Here is a 21,691-nt window from a genome sequence, read left to right on the forward strand (position 1 = left end):
GGCAGGTTTGAGTACCCTACCACCAGCGGTGGTGGCTACCATCACTTCCGCTAGGGCGTCGTCCACGTGACACGTCTATGCGTTGAAGTGGAACCTCTTCGTCAGCTGGTGCTCTTCTCACCGAGAAGACCCCCGGAGATGCTCGATCAGCGTTGTGCTTTCCTTCCTTCAACAGGGGCTGGAGCGAAGGCTGTCTCCCTCCACCCTGAAGGTCTACGTTGCCGCTATTGCCGCACACCATGACCTCATCGAAGGTAAGTCGGGTGGGGAAGCACCTTCTGGTTATCAGGTTCCTGAGAGGAGCGAGGAGACTAAATCCGCCTTGCCCTCCTCTCGTTCCCTCTTCGGACCTCTCAGTGGTTCTAACTGCCCTGAAGAGTGCTCCATTTGAGCCCCTGCAATCAGTCGAGCTTAAATTCCTGTCTATGAAGACAGCGCTCCTGGTTGCACTGGCCTCCATCAAGAGGGTAGGGGACCTGCACGCATTCTCCGTTGACAAAGCGTGCCTGGAGTCCGGGCCGGCTTACTCTCACGTGATCCTGAGACCCCGGCCTGGATACGTGCCCAAGGTTCCTACCACTCCCTTCCGGGACCAGGTGGTGAACCTGCAAGCGCTGCCCCTGGAGGAGGCAGACCCAGCCTTGCACTGCTCTGTCCAGTACGCGCTCTCCGCGCCTATGTAGACAAGACGCAGTGTTTCAGGACCTCAGACCAGCTCTTTGTCTGTTATGGTGGGAAGCTGAAGGGAAAGACTCTCTCCAAGCAAAGGTTGTCTCACTGGATAGTGGACGCCATTGCCTTGGCATACCAGCAGCAAGGTCGACCGTGCCCCCTTGGTGTGACTGCCCTCTCCACCCGGAGTGTGGCGTCCTCTTGGGCTCTAGCGCATGGTGCCTCGCTAACAGACATCTGAAGAGCTGCAGGCTGGGCGACACCTAACACATTCGCCAGATTCTACAATCTCCGAGTGGAGCCAGTGTCCTCTCATGTACTCGCTTCAACCAGCTAGTACTGGATCCGCTCAGGTGTCTTCGCTTGCTCGCCATTCCACTCCACAGACTGGATACGTGCGATATTTCCTCATGTGAGCTTCTCCGAAAGCCCTGAGTTCCTCCAGCACTCCTGATGTCGGCGCCAGTGTCTATTGCCTGCGCGTCGGCTAGGTGCCTCCCGTGTGCATGGTCCCTCCTCTGAGCGACCCCCACATGTGTATTTCCACTGTAAGCCTCTCTGAGCATGTGTCTTTCCCTTGGCAACCCACCTTGCCACCCCTGGGGTTGAAATATTCCACCTGCGGCTGGACACCCCAGTGTTCTCCATATGCATCCCTTTGGGTCATATGTGTATTTTCTAAGTCCCTCCCTCTGGGTTGGCAATAATTGCATATTTCCTCTAACCTTTGGGATATGCTCTCCAGTGTACCTTGGTATTCCTGTGCTAGACAGGAGTCCTTTGTCCGTGCCAATCTCACGACAAGGATCTCAGATTTACGCAGGGCACTGGAAGACAGCCGAGAAGGTGGCGTGATTAGACTGGTAACCCCATTCGTCGTCATCCGACGTAACTCGGAGTGACAACGAAAGGGAACGTCTCGGTTACGTATGTAACCCTCGTTCCCTGAGTAGGGAACGGAGACGTTACGTCTTCCTGCCACTTTCCGCTGTACCGCGGGGATCGCCTGACCTCAGTCTTGGCTCCTCAGCGAAGAAACATATCTGCATGTTGCCGGTGTCCTCCTTTTATACCCACGAGGTAAGGCGGAGATACGCTATGCAAATTCCGCAGACCCATGGCATTTCTTTGCCATTGGCTCGTTTTGTAATACTCGAAGTCGATAGGTGTTCTAAGCGAAACCCCATTCGTCGTCATCCGACGTAACCGAGACGTTTTATATATAGGCCTATATATAAACATATTATTTTTCCAATTCTATTCTTCTTTTTATTCCAAATAGTAAATATGAATTTACACCAATTATTTTGTATAAAAAATGTTTTTTAACAGACATAGTTTTCAGAATATAATTTTTCTAGTTTACCAAAGTGCTGTAGCCTAGCCATTTTACAATTATAAAAAATTAAAATCACAATAACAACCCCAACAACAAACTATAAAAATGCATAGCTTATATTAATTTGGTTTCTATCTTTGTGGGGGCATTTGGCCCTCAAAACGTGGGTTGAACAAGAACACACACACATATCCTATATAAAAATCACAGACGCAAGTATCACGTTCATTGAGACGAGTGCAAGTTGCAAAGTCATATTAAAGAACCGATCAGAACTCCTGCCGCGGACACACTGCACTGAGCCGTGTTGTACTGTGAATAAAGTGTCAAATACGTGTTAGCGAAAAAAAACATTAAATAACTTCACTGCCACACGTGAATGACGCGTAACTTCTGACTCGACACTTCACTGCCACGCGTGATTTGCGTGACGTCTGCGTGACGTCAGCGTCTTAAATTGAATAGAAATAAATAGCAGAATAAAAAAATAATAATAAGACTTTGAGTGATACGTTCATTGAGACGAGTGCATGTTGCAAAGTCATATTAAAGAGCCGATCGGAACGCCATAAGAGATTGCAGACTGCCTGCTTGAACCGCGCGGAAAATGCGTGCATGCTAGAAATAGAACCGACGCCTATTTTTCACGCGACACGCAAGCGTGTTGGAAGCGTTTCCAGGCAAAATAGAATAGGAAAAGATGTTTATATGTTATTTTGTACACGAATATTAATAAATTACATTTTGATGGTTGAAATCTAGATTTTGACAAATTCAGATATAAATATAGGCCTAATTTAAAAATAAATAAATAAATAGGCCTAATTATCAATTTTCAAATATTGCACCTGTCAATACAGAACGAAATATTCTGTAGTCTATTTTGCTGTCAATACTGCTGGCAGTGTCTTTATCAGTAGGCTTTATATGTATGCTTAACACGAAGTATAGGGCTTCCACAACTCTCTCCTATATGTCGAACAAGGGTGATCCGTGTCAGCAGCGCCACGTCAGACACGTTTCTGGTGTGCAAAGACACAGAAAACTAGATGCAGCCGCCACGCAGCTGACACGCAACAGAAACGTCACGCTCACGCCACGCAGCTATGGAACGCGATCGGAGCCAATATTCTTTAAACGAAACGCGTGAACTTTGACCGCGTCAACACGCACTGTTTGTCCGCGTTAACGCGGCAATTTTTTACGTGTTTCTTTTGAACGCGTAGACACGCTCATTCTGGTCGTGTTAAGGCGTCAGTTGTTGTCGCGTTACTTTAGTGCTTGTAAAGACGCACAGTTTTACCATGTTAAGACGTCCAATTTGAACGTTTTTTCTTAACGCGCAGATTCTGTACGTATTGAAGTGTAATATTTAAAAAAACAGACTTACCTTTATATGTACCTAACTATTAATCCTTTAGTTTTTTATGGCATATATTGCTTTACTGACTACTGTGCTAGAGTAAAGTAATGTTAGAATGTATAGATTAAGTAAGTCAAGTGCTAATTATCCATATTATTCAATTATTATAATGTATATGGGTTATTATTTATTTTTATTATTATTATTATTATTATTTTTTAAGTTATAATTTCCAAAAGTATTATAGGCTAACTTACACAGCACATATTTATAACTAAACACACACACACACACACACACACAAACACAAAATTATTCACTTTCACATAGCCTAATAATGTTTTGTAATTTCGTGTTTAGTTGGTTGTATAGTTTGTTTCTGCTGTTCTGTCTGTATTGTTTCCAGGAACATAATCTTGGCTGCTGCAGGATGATGAGTGCTATAATAAAATTACTTAATCAGTGTTCAAAAAGGATAACGTTTAAAAGTTTGGGGTAGACCCCAGACTTTTAAAGAGTGATTGCATAAGGAAATATAGTTCCCTTTCGTAGTCACTCCGAGTTACGTCGGATGACGACGAATGGGGGGTTTCGCCTAGAAAGCCAATCATCTTTGTGTATTATAAAACGAGCCAATGGCGATGAAATGCCATGGGTCTGCGGAATTTGCATAGCGTATCTCCGCCCCACCTCGTGGGTATAAAAGGAGGACGCTCGGCAACATGCAGATATGTTTTCGCTTCGGAGCCAAGAGCTTCTCTTCACTCCACAAGCCAAATCCTGACTTCATCTTCTGTGACGAGCGAACTCTCCGGTGTTGGTGTGACGGCGGTGCCCAGCGAGTTCACATTGCCTGCGATCTGAGCAGTGATCTGCCAGTCTGTGTGTTCTCCCTGGTCGCCTCAGCATCGCTGAGTTTTTTTCTCTAAAAGAGTTGCACGTGGCACGTCTTTTTAAAGATGTCTCGCCCGTGTTCTTCTGGGTACGGTCGTTTCCTGTCTTCCTTTGATGGGCACAATCGCTGCTTTGCGTGTTTGGGCTTAGAACACGCTAAAGCAGCGCTTGTGGATGACTCATGTTCCTTCTGTGGGAACATGGCCATCGCAACACTGAGGTCTAGACTCAATGATCTCATTCGAGAGAGAGTCCCCTCATCCACACCCCGATCTACATCCTCCACGAGAGGCTGTACTTTGGCTGGTGGACAGGGTGACTTGAGGGTGACGGTGTGGGACAATCCGACGATGCGTCCTCGGACCACGCCCCCCTCTACAGTGTTGCAACCCGCGAGTGCTGCGGTGATTCTACCGGGTTCATCTTTCGATGCCCCGCGTGTTTCATTCGGCGCTCCAGAGGAAGACTCGATGTCGATCGCGGCATCACAAGGCGGGCAAGAGTCATCGGGAAGTGACGATGCGGCTGCGTTGCCTCCTTCTGGAGCTCCAGCGTTGTCCCTATCAGATCCCGAGATGACGGCCATGCTCTCCCGGGCCGCCGCGAGCATCGGGCTTGAGTGGAACCCTCCCTCCTGCCCTGAGCGCTCGCGGTTGGATGATTGTTTTTTGGGTGCGGCTGCCGCCTCACGGCCACAGCCAACCCCAATGCCATTCTTCCCGGAGGTGCATGAGGAGTTGACGAAAACATGGAAGGCTCCCTTGACCTCCCGTGTACGTTCGTCAGCTTTCTCCGCCTTTCCTCCCCTCGATGGGGCGGCCGCCCATGGGTACACTGGGACTCCCCCGGTTGAACGCTCTGTTGCCATGCAACTATGTCCTCAGAGTGCTTCATCTCGTGGTAATCCTAAGCACCCGTCCAAGGCCTGTAGATTTTCGTCCACCCTAGTGGCGAGGTCTCACAGAGCTGCAGGACAGGCGACTGCCGCTCTGCATGCGATGAGCACCTTGCAGGTCTACGAGGCCCAGCTGCTCAGAGATATGCACGAGGCGGGGACTGACCCAGGGCTCTTCAATGAGCTGCGTGCCGCCACTGACCTCGCTCTCCGAGCGACGAAAGTGGCCTCACGCTCCCTGGGTCAGGTGATGGCCACCTCTGTGGTCCAGGAGCGTCACCTGTGGCTGAACCTGGCTGATATGCGGGACGCCGAGCGAACCCGTCTGCTCGACGCCCCCATATCCCAGGCCGGCCTCTTCGGCGGAGCGGTTGAGGACTTTGCCCAGCAGTTCTCAACCGCACAGAAGCAGTCTGAGGCGATTAAACATATTATGCCCCGACGGCCTGCTGCTGCCTCCACCCAGCCGTCGGTACAGACACCTCAGACTGCTCGCCGCCGAGGGCGCCCTCCTGTGGCTCCGCCCCTCCCGCACGGCCCCAGCAGCAGCCTTCACCCGGGCCGCGTCGTGGAGGAGGCCGCAGGAAGGCGCCACAGCCCTCTCCAGCCCCGCGCCCCGCTAAACGCCACGCTAAGCGGCGCCCCTGAGACGTGCTGCTCAGTGATGGTGTCGGTTTTTTGCCAGGAGGTGGTTTCAGGCCCCCTCCTTCCCCCGGCGGAGGGCCGGGGGAGAATCTTTTGTTCTCCCGCTGCTCACCCACGGGTGGGCAGTACCCTATTATGGTCAAAGAAAGAACCAATACACCCATCACTGAGCACACAGAGCCGGTTGACAGTGCGCAACGCCCCCGGGCCTCGCCGCTCTCATCCCTCTCTGTCACAGAGTTCTCGGACCGCAGTGTGTGCCGCCTTCGGGCCTCGCCACTCCCGTCCCCCTCTGTCCCAGAGGTTGCGGACACAGTGTGTGCCATCTCCTGACCTCACCACTCTCGTCCCCCTCTATCGCCAGACCCCTGGCAGAGCAGACCCCCGTGGAACGCTGGTCCTTCCCTGGTCTCCTCTGTCAGGACGCGGAGCATGACCGCGCCCCCGCACCGGGCCGCTTTGCCACCCTCGCCTGGGCCGGTCACTCCGCTTCGCTGCCCCTCCGGGGGGACGCCTGTGGTTCGTATGACCCCGCTGGTTCATTATCTGACAGCTTGGTTGGAGCTTCCCAGCCTTTCTCGCTGGGTCGCCCGAACTATCAGGCTCGGCTATGCGATTCAGTTCGCACTGTCTCCTCCCCGCTTCAGGGGAGTTCGCTTCACTATGGTCGGTGGCAATGCCCCTATCATGAGAGCGGAGGTTGCCACCCTGCTGGCGAAGGGTGCAATCGAGACTGTCCCTCCAGCCGAGATGAAGTCAGGGTTTTACAGCCCGTACTTCATTGTCCCCAAGAAGTCCGGTGGGTTACGGCCGATCCTGGATCTACGCGTCTTGAACCGCTCCCTTCACAGGCTGCCGTTCAAGATGCTCACAGCCAAACGCATTTTCGGATGTGTGCGGCCACGGGATTGGTTTGCAGCGATAGACCTGAAGGACGCCTACTTTCATGTCTCCATTTTACCTCGACACAGACCGTTCCTACGGTTTGCTTTCGAGGGGCAGGCATACCAGTACGCGGTTCTCCCCTTCGGGCTAGCCCTGTCTCCACGCGTCTTCACGAAGGTCGTCGAGGCTGCCCTTGTTCCCCTTCGGGAACACGGGGTTCGCATCCTGAACTATCTCGACGACTGGCTGATCCTAGCTCACTCTCGAGACCAGGTTTGCGAACACAGGGATCTTGTGCTCCGGCACCTAGCCCGTCTGGGCCTTCGGGTCAACTGGGAGAAGAGCAAACTCTGCCCCGTGCAGAGGATCTCTTTTCTCGGTATGGAGATCGACTCGGTCGCCATGTCCGCGCAGCTTACGAGCGAGCGCGCACACTCGCTGCTGACTTGTCTTCGACAGTTCGATGGCAAAAGTGCAGTCCCACTGAAATTGTTTCAGAGGCTCCTGGGGCATATGGCATCTGCAGCCGCGGCAACGCCGCTCGGATTGCTTCATATGAGACCGCTTCAGCTGTGGCTTCGCGTCCCGAGGTGGGCATGGCATCATGGCACGTTCCGAGTCCCAGTGACTCCGACCTGCCGTCAGTCCTTCACTCCGTGGAGGAACCTCAGTTTTCTACGGGCCGGAGTTCCCCTAGAACGAGTTTCCAGGCATGTTGTTGTCTCCACAGATGCCTCTTCCATGGGTTGGGGCGCCATGTGCAACGGACATGCTGCCACGGGCTCCTGGACAGGACCCCAGCGCCTTTTGCATGTCAATTGCCTCGAGTTGCTGGCAGTACGCCTTGCCCTGCACCGTTTTCTCACGTTGCTCAGGGGTCAACACGTACTAGTCCGTTCAGACAATACCGCGACTGTAGCGTACATCAACCGTCAGGGTGGTCTACGCTCCCGCCGTATGTCGCAACTCGCACGCCACCTCCTCTTATGGAGTCAGAAGCACCTGAGGTCCCTTCGTGCCATCTACATTCCGGGAGATCGGAACTTTGCAGCCGACGAAATCTCACGGTTCCGGCCCATCTCCGGCGAATGGCGACTCCATCCCCAGTCGGTTCAGCTGATTTGGGACCAGTTCGGGGACGCACAGATAGATCTGTTTGCCTCTCACGACTCGACCCATTGCGCCCTGTTCTATTCCCTGACCGAGGGCACCCTCGGCACGGATGCACTGGCGCACAGCTGGCCGCGGGGCCTACGCAAGTATGCGTTTCCCCCAGTGAGCCTTCTCCCACAGACCTTGTGCAAGATCAAGGAGGACGAGGAGCAGGTCATTCTGGTTGCGCAGTATTGGCCCACCCGGACCTGGTTCTCCGAACTGGTACTCCTCGCGACAGCACCTCCTTGGCCAATTCCTCTGAGGAAGGATCTCCTTTCTCAGAGACGGGGCACCCTTTGGCACCCTCGACCCGATCTCTGGAGGCTCCACGTGTGGCTCCTGGACGGGACGAGGCAGGTTTGAGTACCCTGCCACCAGCGGTGGCGGCTACCATCACTTCCGCTAGAGCATCGTCCACGAGACATGTCTATGCGTTGAAGTGGAACCTCTTCGTCAACTGGTGCTCTTCTCGTCGAGAAGACCCCAGGAGATGCTCGATCTCTGTCGTGCTTTCCTTCCTGCAAGATGGGCTGGAGCGAAGGCTGTCTCCCTCCACCCTGAAGGTGTATGTGGCCGCTATCGCCGCATATGACGAAGCAGTTCAAGGTAAGTCTCTGGGGAAGCACGACCTGATCGTCAGTTTCCTGAGAGGTGCGAGGAGACTGAATCCTCCTCGCCCTCCTCTCGTTCCCTCTTGGGACCTCTCAGTGGTCTTAAATGCCCTGCAGAGGGCTCCCTTTGAGCCTCTGCATTCAGTTGAGCTTAAGTTCCTGTCTATGAAGACAGCGCTCCTGGTTGCTTTGGCCTCTATCAAGAGGGTAGGTGACCTGCACACATTCTCCGTTGACGAAGCGTGCCTGGAATTCGGGCCCGGTCACTCTCACGTGATCCTGAGACCCCGGCCTGGATATGTGCCCAAGGTTCCCACCACTCCCTTCCGGGACCAGGTGGTGAACCTGCAAGCGCTGCCCCGGGAGGAGGCAGACCCAGCCTTGGCACTGCTTTGTCCAGTACGCGCTCTCCGTGCTTACGTAGACAGAACGCAGTGTTTCAGGACCCCAGACCAGCTCTTTGTCTGTTATGGTGGGAGACTGAAGGGAAAGGCTCTCTCAAAGCAGAGGTTGTCTCACTGGATAGTGGACGCTATTGCTTTGGCTTACCAACAGCAGGCCGACCGTGCCCCCTTGGTGTCACAGCCCACTCCACCCGGAGTGTGGCTTCCTCTTGGGCTCTAGCGCATGGCGCCTCGCTGGCAGACATTTGTAGAGCTGCAGGCTGGGCGACACCCAACACATTCGCCAGATTCTATAATCTCCGAGTGGAGCCAGTGTCCTCTCGTGTACTCGCTTCAGTTAGCTAGTACTGGACCCGCTCAGGTGTCTTCGCTTGCTCGCCATTCCACTCCACGGACTGGATACGTGCGATTATTCCTCAGGTTAGCCTTCCTCTCTGAAGCCCTGAGTTCCTCCAGCACTGTTGACGCTGGCGCCAGTGTCTATTGCCTGTGCGTCGGCTAGGTGCCTCCGTGTGCATGGTTCCTCCCTGAGTAACCCCCACATGTGTATTTCCACTGTAAGCCTCCTTGAGCATGTGTCTTTCCCTTGGCAAGCCACCTTGCCACTCCTGGAGTTGAAAGTTGCCACCCCTCGGGCTGGTCACTCCAGTGTTCCTCCATATGAAGCCCTCCGGCCATATGTGTTTCTTAAGTCCTCCCTACGGGTAGGCATGCTGCAGCATATCTCCTCTGAGATATGCTTCCCAGTGTACCTTGGTATTCCTGTGTTAAGTAGGACTCCTTCGTCCGTGGCAGTATCACGACAGGGGGATCAGACTTTCGCAGGGCACTGGAAGACAGCTGTGAAGGTGGCGTGATTTCACGGGGACCCCCATTCGTCGTCATCCGACGTAACTCGGAGTGACTACGAAAGGGAACGTCTCGGTTACATATGCAACCCTCGTTCCCTGAGTAGGGAACGGAGACGTTACGTCTCCCTGCCACTTCCGCTGTACCGCTGGGTAGACGCCTGAGTTCAGTCTCGGCTCCTCAGCGAAGACATATCTGCATGTTGCCGAGCGTCCTCCTTTTATACCCACGAGGTGGGGCGGAGATACGCTATGCAAATTCCGCAGACCCATGGCATTTCATCGCCATTGGCTCGTTTTATAATACACGAAGATGTTTGGCTTTCTAGGCGAAACCCCCCATTCGTCGTCATCCGACGTAACGTCTCCGTTCCCTACTCAGGGAACGAGGGTTACATATGTAACCGAGACGTTTTTTTATATGGAAAACTATATGTAATTTTTTTTATTTACTTCTCAACTATCATTTATGCTGTGTTTTTGTGGAAATTTGGAAGTTGTTTACCTATTTACTGCACAATTACTTAACTAGGCCATAAATTGGCTCATGAAAATGTAATTTTTAAAGAAAAAATCACTTAAATGACGATCTTAATTAAATCTAAAAAAATGTTTGGACATTGCTCTATGTGTTAGGGATAGAATACTGACATCTGCTGGTTTGTGGAAAACTTTAGAAATTATAATTAAAATGAGAAAGTGCAATGACCACATATTTCCAATAGAGGTCCATATAGGACCATATAGGACTTTTTTACTTCATTTTTCTTGATGCTTCAACTTCTCCTCACAACTTTATGATATATATTTTGTGAATATATATATTCAAAAATTCTGAAATACATAAAAAAGTCTATTTTTGTCAAAGTTAGAATTTGTTGTCGTCTGATATATTTTGAATTATCTGCTTTTGCTAATTATTATACATACATTTGCAGAAACATTACAAGTCACATTTTCCCTCTCAATCTCTCTCTCTCTCTATGTGTGTGTGTGTGTGAGGGAACATGCTTATTCCATGTTGCATTTGTGAAATTTTTTCAGATTTATGCCAGTTTAGTTGATTTTTTGACAATTTCTATATAATGCTCTTGACTGCAACAGAGTGTTTTTGTGTTTATGAGATAGAAAGTTCGTTCCACTTTGTCTTTGTTTTCTAGGACCAGACCTTGATTCAAATGTAATTTTTTTTTAGATTTATGCCAGTTTTGTTTATTTTATTTGCCAATTTCTGTAAACATGCTCTCTGTTGCAGTCACATACATTTTTTTTGTGTGTGTGTGTGTGTGTGTGTGTGTGTGTGTGTGTGTGTGTGTGTGTGTGTGTGTGTGTGTGTGTGTGTGTGTGTGTGTGTGTGTGTGTGTGTGTGTGTGTGTGTGTGTGTGTGAGCGAGAGAGATGGAAAGTTCGTTCCACTTTTTATTTATGCTTATATGTAGAAATTTTCAGATTTATAATGGATTTACTTTTATTTTTTTTGACAATTCATTTTCAATGTGGGGTCATTTTGACCCCAAATACATTAAACAGTAAAAAAAATTGTACACACCTTTAGAACAACCAAATCAAGCCCAGTTTTTTTTTTTTTTTTTTTTTGCATGTTTAGATAGATTATTTAGGAAAGGTCACAGAGTTTCATGCCCCTGAGATGAAGGTAAGACTTTTAAAAAATGAAGGAAAAGTCCAGTGGGGTCCCCTGGTACCCCAAACACTGATTAAAAGTTAAAATGTATTTTGATATTCATTATACTTTTATTATTAATATGTTATTTACCCATAAACTTGTCTTTAGGAAACCATAAGTTATAGTGGCAAGAATAACTTTGTTAAACCTTTAGGGGCGGTTTCCCAGACAGGGTTTATATTAAGACAGACTAGGCCTTAATCTACTTAATCATGTTTTAAAAACACAGATTAAGTACAGATTACTAACAAACAGACTTCGAGATTTCTTTTCTTTTTATTCCAAAGCTCATGTGTGCAAATTTTTTTTTGCTTGCATTAAAATAATTGTCTCTTGTTTTTGTTTTTTTATTGCAGTCTTTTTTGTTGCTTCCATTCATGCTTCTCAGTCCCATGCAATTTTAAGATTTTCTTGGTTCATTCCATACTCTGTCAGTTTGTTTTACAGTTTTTTCAAATTGCTAAGACACTAAAAGTGGAATTTGAGGCTCACTCGGTGAAACCATTCACTCATGTACCCAATCTTTAGAGCAAGTCTGCAAAAATACAAGGACATTATATGCTTTGCACACAGTTTGCATTTGAAAAACAAACTTTTTGCAAAACTCTAAACGAGAAATCAGTAAGCTGGTGTGTGGTGGGTGTTCTGGCACAATATGGCTGCCATCGCATCACCCAGGTAGATGCTGCAGATTGGAGTCACTTTGGTGACTTTGGGTGTTCCTGTGCACCCAGGAACCCTGCATCTTCCCTTCTTGTAACACATTATTTGCCATTGTGAGGTATTGTCCAATACATCCTTGAAGAGTACCCCTTATCGCACAACGTTTCCCTGAGGCAACAAAAAGCAAAACTAATTTTGTGAACATGTAAAATAAAAATAAAAACTTCATAAAACCTGCCAAATGGCTTCTCTACACCTCCATACACACACAAATATTTTTTATATACCTCGTTTAAATTTAAATACGATTACTAAAGCAAATAATCTTGCTTTCTTCTCACACTATATGCTCCTGTGACCATGTGTAAGAAAAGGACGTCCCACCTTCAAATGGTGCTTGATAGTGACTCCCAAACCTTATTGTACTTTTTCAAACATTCTTATTGGTTGCAATCAGTTAAAGAAAAATTAACTGAACATACTGTAGGGCTTAAGAAAATGTTCCGTTGCCTGAGGGCGATGCTGTGCTGTAGAGGGTTAATATTTAACCTTTAAACATTTCCTGTTTTCCCCCCAGAACTCTTATATCAATGAATTATGTTTAAAATATAGATATCATTATATTAATATACTGCTTACGTTTGTACCTGATCGCGTTTCATACTGAGAAAGAACGTAGAACAACTTAAAAGGGCATGACAAATCATGACATAAGGCTGACATCACACAACGTACCAATGCATTATCCCTCATGAACAATTATAACGTCTGATGTTTGCATACGTGTACCATTACGACATCCTTCATGAATAAACATGACTTCTGATGTTTGTATACGTATATACCATTAAGAGACATACGTACCATCGGGTCACATATGCAAATATAGTCTCAAATACAGCAATTTCATTGGCTACTGTGCTTTTTGACGCGTTAACGCGAACAAACAGTGCGTGTTGACGCGGTCAAATTTCACGCGTTTCGTTTAAAGACTATTGGCCCCGATCGCGTTCCATACGCAGCCAGTGTGTCATGGGCCTTAGTGGAAGTGGTCAAGTGATTTGGTGGTCTAAATTTAACCTTTGCAGCCCACTGCTCCCCTAATGATGATAGCTGTGCTATTTTTATTATGATGTGGCAGCTGTGAAAGCATTTATTGGCTCTGAGCTGCCAATGACACAGGCTCCAGTACTGTGACACATACATTGTTTGGTGAAAAAGAAATGTCATACTGGAAGGCACATATGAGGAGTACACACAGACTAATCAGGCTCAAACAACAAACCACACCAGAAGAAAGAATTGGAGCTCAACCTGAGTGGATTAACATCAATATTAAGAAGATACTGTAGAAGCTCCTGTCGTGTGGAATATTTTCCATGACCTCCTGCAACTGCTAATGAAATGATTTTTTACAAAATCATATAAAAAGGAGGTCAATGGTCATTTCTTAGAAGAAAAGCTGACATCAGGGTCAATATCCTCTTTGTCTGAAGAAGAGGTCCCAAAGATTAGTGTTTTGGCTGGTCCTAAATGCTAATTTAATACTACTGTTGACACGTAAGTTTACATTTGATGTTTACTTTTTACAATGGTGTTTGACTTCTTTTGCAATTAACAGCAATGTCATGAAAATAATGACTAGATAAATTGAATCACATTTATGTTTTAAAAATGTATGTTACTAAATATTTTAAGTATCGGACTGTTCATTTTTATCCTTCATAACATTACTGTTAAAACAAATTAATTTGCAACCTGTATCATCCTTTTAGTAATATCCTATAAGACATAGATATGTATTACTAGAATGCATCACTAGAATGTCACTAGAAAAATGCCACTAATCCCTTAACTCAACAAAACGAGAGGGAAAAAAGAACAAGACAATTGAACATCACTCATGTATACCAGGGCTCTACGCTAAAATTAAATGGGGGAAAAAAACTTGGGACACGGTCAAAATATTTTGCGTCCTAGCAGACACTTGCAGCCGAGAATTACTACAAACTACAAAGGAATTAGAGAATTCATAAGCATCCGATATAGGCTATTTGATATATGAGACATATTTACAGAAAATTCTAATCCAATATCTTTCAGATAACCTTGACAGACAACACTAATTGACTGGGACGCTGACTATGAACATGATAAACAAAAGTATGTAGTAACATTTATAATAACTTTCATTAGTCATCATGAAGAAACATCATATAATCCTTAGCAGATTAGTAGGTCCACATTTAAATATGAATATTTATCAAACTTTCATGGTCATGGTAAAAATCTGAATGTAAGTTAACTAATGATTAAATATTATATAGTTTGTATTCATGTTTAATTAATTAATATTATTATAAGTTAATTTTCATGTAATATACACACAAGCTACCTCACATTTTTATTTACAGCCTGTTTGCTGTAATTTACAAAATCTACTGTGAGTGAAGTCTTTGGTTGTGTATATTAATTACATTAACATTATTTTGGCACAAGTGTGTACTATTCATCTGACAAATAAAGAGCCATATTATTTGGACATGGTTGATATTACTTGACTGGATGCTCCTGGAAAACTGACCAAGCATGACCCAATTATTATTTGCATGACCCAATTAATAGTATCTTTAAGGTGCAGAATCAGTAATCTTCTATGCTGCTTTGACTGATATGGCAGTCATTATGGATTTAGACTGACAAATGATTAAGGCCCACTACCTGAATTGGTAATGAACTGAACACAGGTTACAAGATAGGTTTCTTCTAAATTGAACTACACTTTGCTTGGCACAGGATATTATGGTGCAAGACATTAAAAAGCATGAAGTGCCGAAGAACAAACAAAAACATCTATTCATGTGTAAATTGACCAACATTTATAAAACGCATCATGTATAGTTAATCTGAACACGCTTTGTCTAATGTTGCACATGGCCAACTCTCCAGCGTCTTTTTTTGGACAGACTATATTTAAAAGCTTCCTCTTGATATACAGCACCAGCTGTCTGGTCTTAAGCAAGGACTGGACACTAGAGTTATCTTGACTGCTGTAAGAGGACTTCCTTTATGCAAGGAATGTTTCACTATCCCATATGAAGTTCAAAACGTATATAGTATTGTACCCTTACAAAAAAAGTAACTGCAGTACTTCAATGGCAATAGAAGTGCGGTAATTTGGACGCAATAACAGCAGTACTGAAAACTGCACATGTACTGTAAATAATCACCATTGCACTGCAGCACAGAAAACTTACCTAAATTGTTCTACAGTTATAAAGGAAAAGGTAACACTTTAGAATAAAGGTCCTTCATTAATGCAGGAAGTAATGCAGTCCAAATACGTGGTACTACATTAACACTTTAACACAGATACTACTATTAACTAATATAGAAACAAGGTTAACTAAACCATAAGTAATAACAAATTTAGGACTGAGATAGTTTGGCAATCAATAATTAGTGAATGAAATCATCCGCATTAAGAACTATTAGCTAACTATGACAAATCATAAATAATTGCCAGGTGATAACTGAACACAACATTCTCATGTGTCTGAGACATGAGTATTTGTCTTTTTTACTCTGAACATGGTCATAAAATGCATCCCTAATTACTCTGCAGGAACTTATAGTGATCTGGCCCATTATTTAATTTAGCGTTTTGGGGGCCTAAAAATGCACATTTTTGAAAACGTCTCAGGTTACGTATGTAACCCTGGTTCCCTGAGAGGGAACGAGACGCTGCGTTGAGACGCGGTGGGAACGCTCTGCGTGATTGCGTCGTGATGCACGTGTATAATCAGTCCAATGGAGGAGCGAGATGTCATAGGCGGGTGACGTCATAGACCAGGAAGCTATAAAGCACACCAGAAAACAGACCGCGACAGCTTCTGAAAAAGCCTTATGCAAGTCGATCAGGGCATGCAGGAAGTATGGCAGGAGAACGCAGCGTCTCGTTCCCTCTCAGGGAACCAGGGTTACTTACGTAACCTGAGACGTTCCCTTTCAAGGAAACTCAAGCTGCGTTGAGACGCGGTGGGAATCCTATACCCACTACGCCATAATGAGAAATGCCCGTTCTGTGTGAAGTCCTTGCGCACACTAAGAAGCAAGCAGCCTAGCCCTGGGAGTGGAGAGGTCTAGGTCATAAAATCTGACAAATGTATGTGGTGAGGACCAGCCTGCCGCATTACAAATGTCCTGAAGGGAAACCCCCGAAATTAGGCAGACATACTCCTTGTAGAATGGGACTGAACACCCATAGGTGAAGGCTGTCCGGCTGCTTCATAAGCAAGTGAGATAGCCTCAACTACCCACTTGCTCATTATCTGTTTAGATGCAGGGCAACCTATCTTAAGTAACCCGGAGCAGACAAATAATTGTTCTGATATACGCCACTGAGCAGCTCTGTGGATATACGCATCCAAAGCCCGGACAGGGCATAACAGATTACGTTTTTCCTGATCCATTAAAGGTGGAGGACAGAAGGCCTGGAGCTTAAATGACCCGCACATTTAGTAGGGACCTAGAAATACAACCCGACCTGGGTTGAAGAAATACTACCACCAAACCAGGTGCAAATCCAAGAACGTGCAGGCCTCAGCCTCATGTACCACGGAGAATACGAAATTAAGGATCTCTCCTCAGAGATAACCCAGCAAAGAAACATTCATTACAGAAATCAAGTACTGTACCAATAGGGCAGGAACAAGATTCAGAAGGCGTTCTCTGCACCAGGCAGAGAACAGTTTCCATGTCAATGCATATTTAGTCTTCTCGTGGAGGGAGCTCTGGACTGGAGTATGGTCTCCACGACCTCAGTCGAGAGACCTGAATCTATGAGCTGGGCCCCCTCAGAGGCCGAGCCCACAGTATCCATAACTCCAGAGCTCCCAGGAGCAAAGATATCAGGAATGCGTACAGGTGTAGCGTCAACCACACCTAATACATCACGTCCAGTCCAAGCAGAGCTGGATGCGTGAGGGAGAACCACAAAGGGCAATGCATTGTACAAACGATGCGAAAGGTTGACTTGAGTTGACCGAAGTTCTCCCTAAGAAGCTCCACCAACTCGGGGTGAAGTCTCAATTCCCCGGGCCACAACCCCTGCCTCAACAGGATACCTGCTCTGATATACGAGACCATCAGTGTGTTGTCCGGACCCTTCGCCGAGCGACCACTCATGATTGCCCCTGACTTGTGAGGGAAGCATCCGTCGAAAGCATTATGCGAAGCCCCCAACACTGGGCCTGGGCGAGGAACCAAGGTTCTTCCACATGACCGAGGCACGAAGGCATAGCCGCGTGACCTTGATCATGCGAAAACGGATTTCCCCTTGGAGAAAACCCCTTGGTCCTGAGCCCCTACTGCAGGGGTCTCATATACAGAAGGCCAAAAGTAACTACATTGGACGCAACTACCATGAGCCCCAGCCAAAGACCTTGACCGAGGCACGAAGGCATAGCCGCGTGACCTTGATCATGCGAAAACGGATTTCCCCTCGGAGAAAACCCCTTGGTCCTGAGCCCCTACTGCAGGGGTCTCATATACAGAAGGCCAAAAGTAATTACGTTGGAAGCAACTGCCATGAGCCCCAGCCAAAGACCTTTCACCGAGCGGCCACTCATGACCGCCCCCCATCCTGTGAGGGAAGCATCCGTCGATAGCGTGACGTGTTGACAAGAAGCCCCCAGCACTGGGCCCTGGGCGAGGACCCAAGGTTTCTTCCACATGACCGAGGCACGAAGGCAGTGACCTTGATCATGCGAAAACGGATTTCCCCTCGGAGAAAACCCCTTGGTCCCGAGCCACCACTGCAGGGGGCTCATGTACAGAAGGCCAAAAGTAACTACGTTGGACGCAACTACCATGAGCCCCAACAGTCTCAGAGACTGTTTTGCAGTGAATGACTGACCTAGTATACATTCTTTACGGCTGAGAATCGCAGAAATACGTGCAGGAGACAGATGTGCTTGCATGTTGTCGAATCCCATATTACACCTAGAAAAGTGGTCCTCTGAGCTGGGAGGAGTACACTTTTTGGTGTTGAGCCGCAACCCCAACCTCCTTTTGTGGGACAGAACGGCATCTCGATGTTGAACTGCCAAAAGCTCGGACTGAGCTAAAATCAGCCAATTGTCGATATAATTTAAAATGCGAATGCCCTGGAATCTCAGAGGAGCCAGAGCTGAATCCACGCATATTGTAAAGGTGCGGGGTGATAACCTAGACCGAATGGAAGAACCCGATACTGGTATGCTTCGCCCCTGAAAGCAAACCTCAAGAACCTCCTGTGATGAGGATGGATAGATAAGCAAGCGTCCTTTAAGTCTATTGTGACCAACCAGTCCTCGGACTGTGTCTGTGACACAATCATGTTTAGCATAAGCATACTTTGAACTTAAGATTCTAAAACCTGCTGTTTAATTGACGCAGGTCTAGAGTAGGACGCAACCCCTCATCCTCCTTCGGAACAATGAAGTAATGGCTGTAAAACCCTGACTGTCTGCCGGGAGGAGGAACCCCTTCTACAGCTCCTTTTGCAGAAGTATCAGTACTTCCTGCTCCATAACCGAAGCCTGCTCGGGGTCCACCACAGTGGGGAGGACCCCTAGAAATCTGGGCGGACAAGAACCGAATTCTGAACCCTTTCCTATAGTGTGCAGGACTCACTGAGAAATATGTGACAGTAGTTTCCACGCTGCCAGAAATTCTACTAGGGGAAAGAGTAGAATTGAGTTGCCCCCCCAGAGGACGCAGAGGAGAAACGATTTCTCGAAACTGTCCCTCCCCAGTATAGTTTATCTGTTTTTGCACTACGCAATTCTCGAATAGCGTCAGTGCTGACATCCCCACATTCATCCATGTCCTTATACTTTACCCACCTGCGCTGCCTAATAAAATGTATTTATTTAAGATGGCTGGTGGGTAGCGTCGGGGTTAAAAATGATGACGCCGACTCGGGAGAGAGAAAGTTCGCAAGCGTCTCTTTAACCCGAGGCACTGTCATACCATGATACTTAATACCCAAAGCATTACTATAGTTAGACGTTTGGGCATTAAACACATAAAATAGAAACCGGATTATTCCACAATCTCGACACCTCAGTGTGGAGATAGGGAAAAACAGCAGTCCCCGACGAGGAGGCTGAGATACAGAGTTTTTCTGTTTTTAGATATTTCATCTAATAAACTCTTTTTATTTTCACTCTCATAATGTTCAGCTGGCCAGTAAATATTTAACTAGCAACAGCACTAGATAAACCTCCTTGTAAAGCTCCTCTTTATTCAACAGAGTTATGAGCTGACTTATTTATTTATTGAAAACTCAAACTTCTGCCTTTTTCTTAATGTCTTTATTTGTTTTGTTCTCTTTTTTCTAAACAAAACACTAACGATACCAATTCCTCGGAACTGGAAATCGCCAGCACTGGATCTGACAGTTGAAAGCTTAGATAGCTTCGGACAGCTTAGATAGCTCACGGACAGCTTCTCGCAATGCTTATAGTCAGCCCACTCGAGAACCCACTCGAGAACTGACTGTGGCATGCTCCACTCCCAAATAGTAACAAAAAGCTGATGTGTGTGTCCCCACCCGTGATATAACATGGGCAGGGAACAACACAAAGCTGCTTGCTCTCTTTTGCCATAATATATATATATATATATATATATATATATATATATATATTGCAACTTGACAGACAACAATAAATATCACAAGGACAGAATACACAGATCGCTTGCTGAAGGCACAGAAGCTGTCGCGGTCTGTTTTCTGGTGTGCTTTATAGCTTCCTGGTCTATGACGTCTCGCTCTTCCATTGGACTGATTATATACATGCTTCACGACGCAATCAACGCAGCTCGAGTTCCCTTGAAAGGGAACTATACTCTTATCATTGCAGTGTAAACTACAAAAACGTGAATGTGAAAATGGTTATGCATGCGCATGTATATTACGTGTTCAGTCTATATGTGCGTCGTGTTTCTTTACAAAGTGACATCACCAGCTGCTGGCCTGGCAATCTTTTTTAATAGTTTTTTGTGGATCCGTGTGAACAGGGATCACTTTGACAATGTTGTCGGCTGTACACAAAAAACGCAAAGGAAAAACTTTTCAGCACATCGACACTATAAAAATCTGAAAAATGCCTTTAGTGTGATTTACTGAGCCATAAGTTCCCAGATTAAACTCATAACTCATGACAATGACAAGAATGAATAAATAATGAAAAAAATAATGACCAGTGTTGAACTTTGTTTTATTTTGCAGTGCTGGGTATTTGCCACAGAAATTTGTGCCATTCTTGATTCCAATAATAACACAGAATGAGTGATTACCAAGCAGTAAAAGATATGGATATTTTGGGGCGTGCTCCACGTGTTCTTGGTTACCCGCGCCCAGTTCTGGTGAAACGTGGAACAGATGCTGTGCTTAAATGTCAGATTGGTGGAGAACCCCAACCAGATGTGATCTGGGAGCGGAAAAATGAGCCTATTCTTCCTGAGGGTCGTTACCGTATTACCCAAAATGGCAAGGTGTACACCCTTTACATTTCTGGGGTAACAATGGAAGATTCTGGGCAGTATATTTGCAGAGCCACGAACAATATTGGGGAAACATATGCAGCTGCTACCCTTAAAGTAGAAGAAGAGCCTGAAGAGCTCCAGCAAACACAGCCACCTCCACCACCACAACAAAATGAAGTAAAAGTGATTCCACCAGAACAAGAAATCAAAATGATGATACAACAACAGGATGGGGTGGTACAGAAAGCAGACCAATTTCAAGACCACAAGCCTCGTTTTCTTATCAAACCTCTTTCTTTAAGAGTAGACAGAGGAGAAGATGCTGCCTTCTCCTGCAAGTTGACAGGTGAGCCTTTGCCTCAGGTGGTTTGGGAGAAAGATGGTAAACAGTTGAATGAGATCTATGAGAGTGCCCACTACCATGTGGGCCAGCAAGATGGTGGCTGGTTCCAGCTGAAGATTTTCAGAACAAGAGCCCCAGATGGAGGTGTCTACATGTGCAAAGCAGTCAACAAGCATGGAGAAGTGATGACTGGGGCAGTGCTCCTGGTAGAGGCCATTCCAGGACAAAGAGAGGGAAGCATGACAAATGGCTACACCAATGGTGATTACTCACCACAGCATTTAAGGGCCAAACACTCAAAAGAGCCTCACCTGAATGTGTCAAAAGCTAAGAAGTTCACTGTCACAGAAGGCAAACATGCCAAATTCCGTTGCTATGTCACAGGAAAGCCTAAACCAGAGATTGTATGGAAGAAAAATGGAGAGAATATTGTGCCGAGTCGAAGACATCTCATTTTTGAGGATAGAGAGGGATATTTCACCCTAAAAGTACTGTACTGTAAGCAGCAGGATGCGGGACTCTACATATGTGCTGCTTCAAATACACTGGGAAACACACTGAGTGCAGTGCAACTGTCAGTTAAAGGTAACTCAAATTTTATTAATTGTACTTAACTAACCGACCCAGTTAGAATCTGCCCTTAGAATCTGAACTAATTCTTCTCCATTTTCCTATCACATGTTAACTGTGCAACATTAACAAGTGTTTGCCGGGTATTTAATAGTGAGAATAAAGTATTTAACTGGTATTTAATTG

The 21,691-nt window shown here is 46.4% G+C and overlaps 2 protein-coding genes across 3 annotated transcripts in view; one reads left to right on the forward strand and one right to left on the reverse strand.

Annotated features, from left to right (window-relative positions):
• Positions 1-21,691, reverse strand: part of cidec (cell death inducing DFFA like effector c) — a 389,787-nt gene that overhangs the window by 124,849 nt on the left and 243,247 nt on the right. The gene's annotated exons all lie outside the window — the stretch shown is intronic.
• obsl1a (obscurin like cytoskeletal adaptor 1a) overlaps positions 13,218-21,691 on the forward strand; it is a 101,876-nt gene continuing 93,402 nt past the window's right edge. The window contains exons 1-2 of one of the 2 annotated variants that reach the window (XM_077199177.1): positions 13,218-13,617; positions 20,336-21,520. In XM_077199177.1, coding sequence (XP_077055292.1) covers positions 20,392-21,520 — 1,129 coding nt within the window. In that variant the 5' untranslated portion in view covers positions 13,218-13,617; positions 20,336-20,391. The remainder of the gene's footprint in view (positions 13,618-20,335; positions 21,521-21,691) is intronic. The other variant, XM_077199178.1, reaches the window with a different exon arrangement.

Source organism: Siphateles boraxobius, unplaced genomic scaffold (assembly GCF_051911475.1).
Source record: "Siphateles boraxobius isolate OS27281-9 unplaced genomic scaffold, OSU_SipBor_1 41, whole genome shotgun sequence".
NCBI lineage: Eukaryota > Metazoa > Chordata > Actinopteri > Cypriniformes > Leuciscidae > Siphateles > Siphateles boraxobius.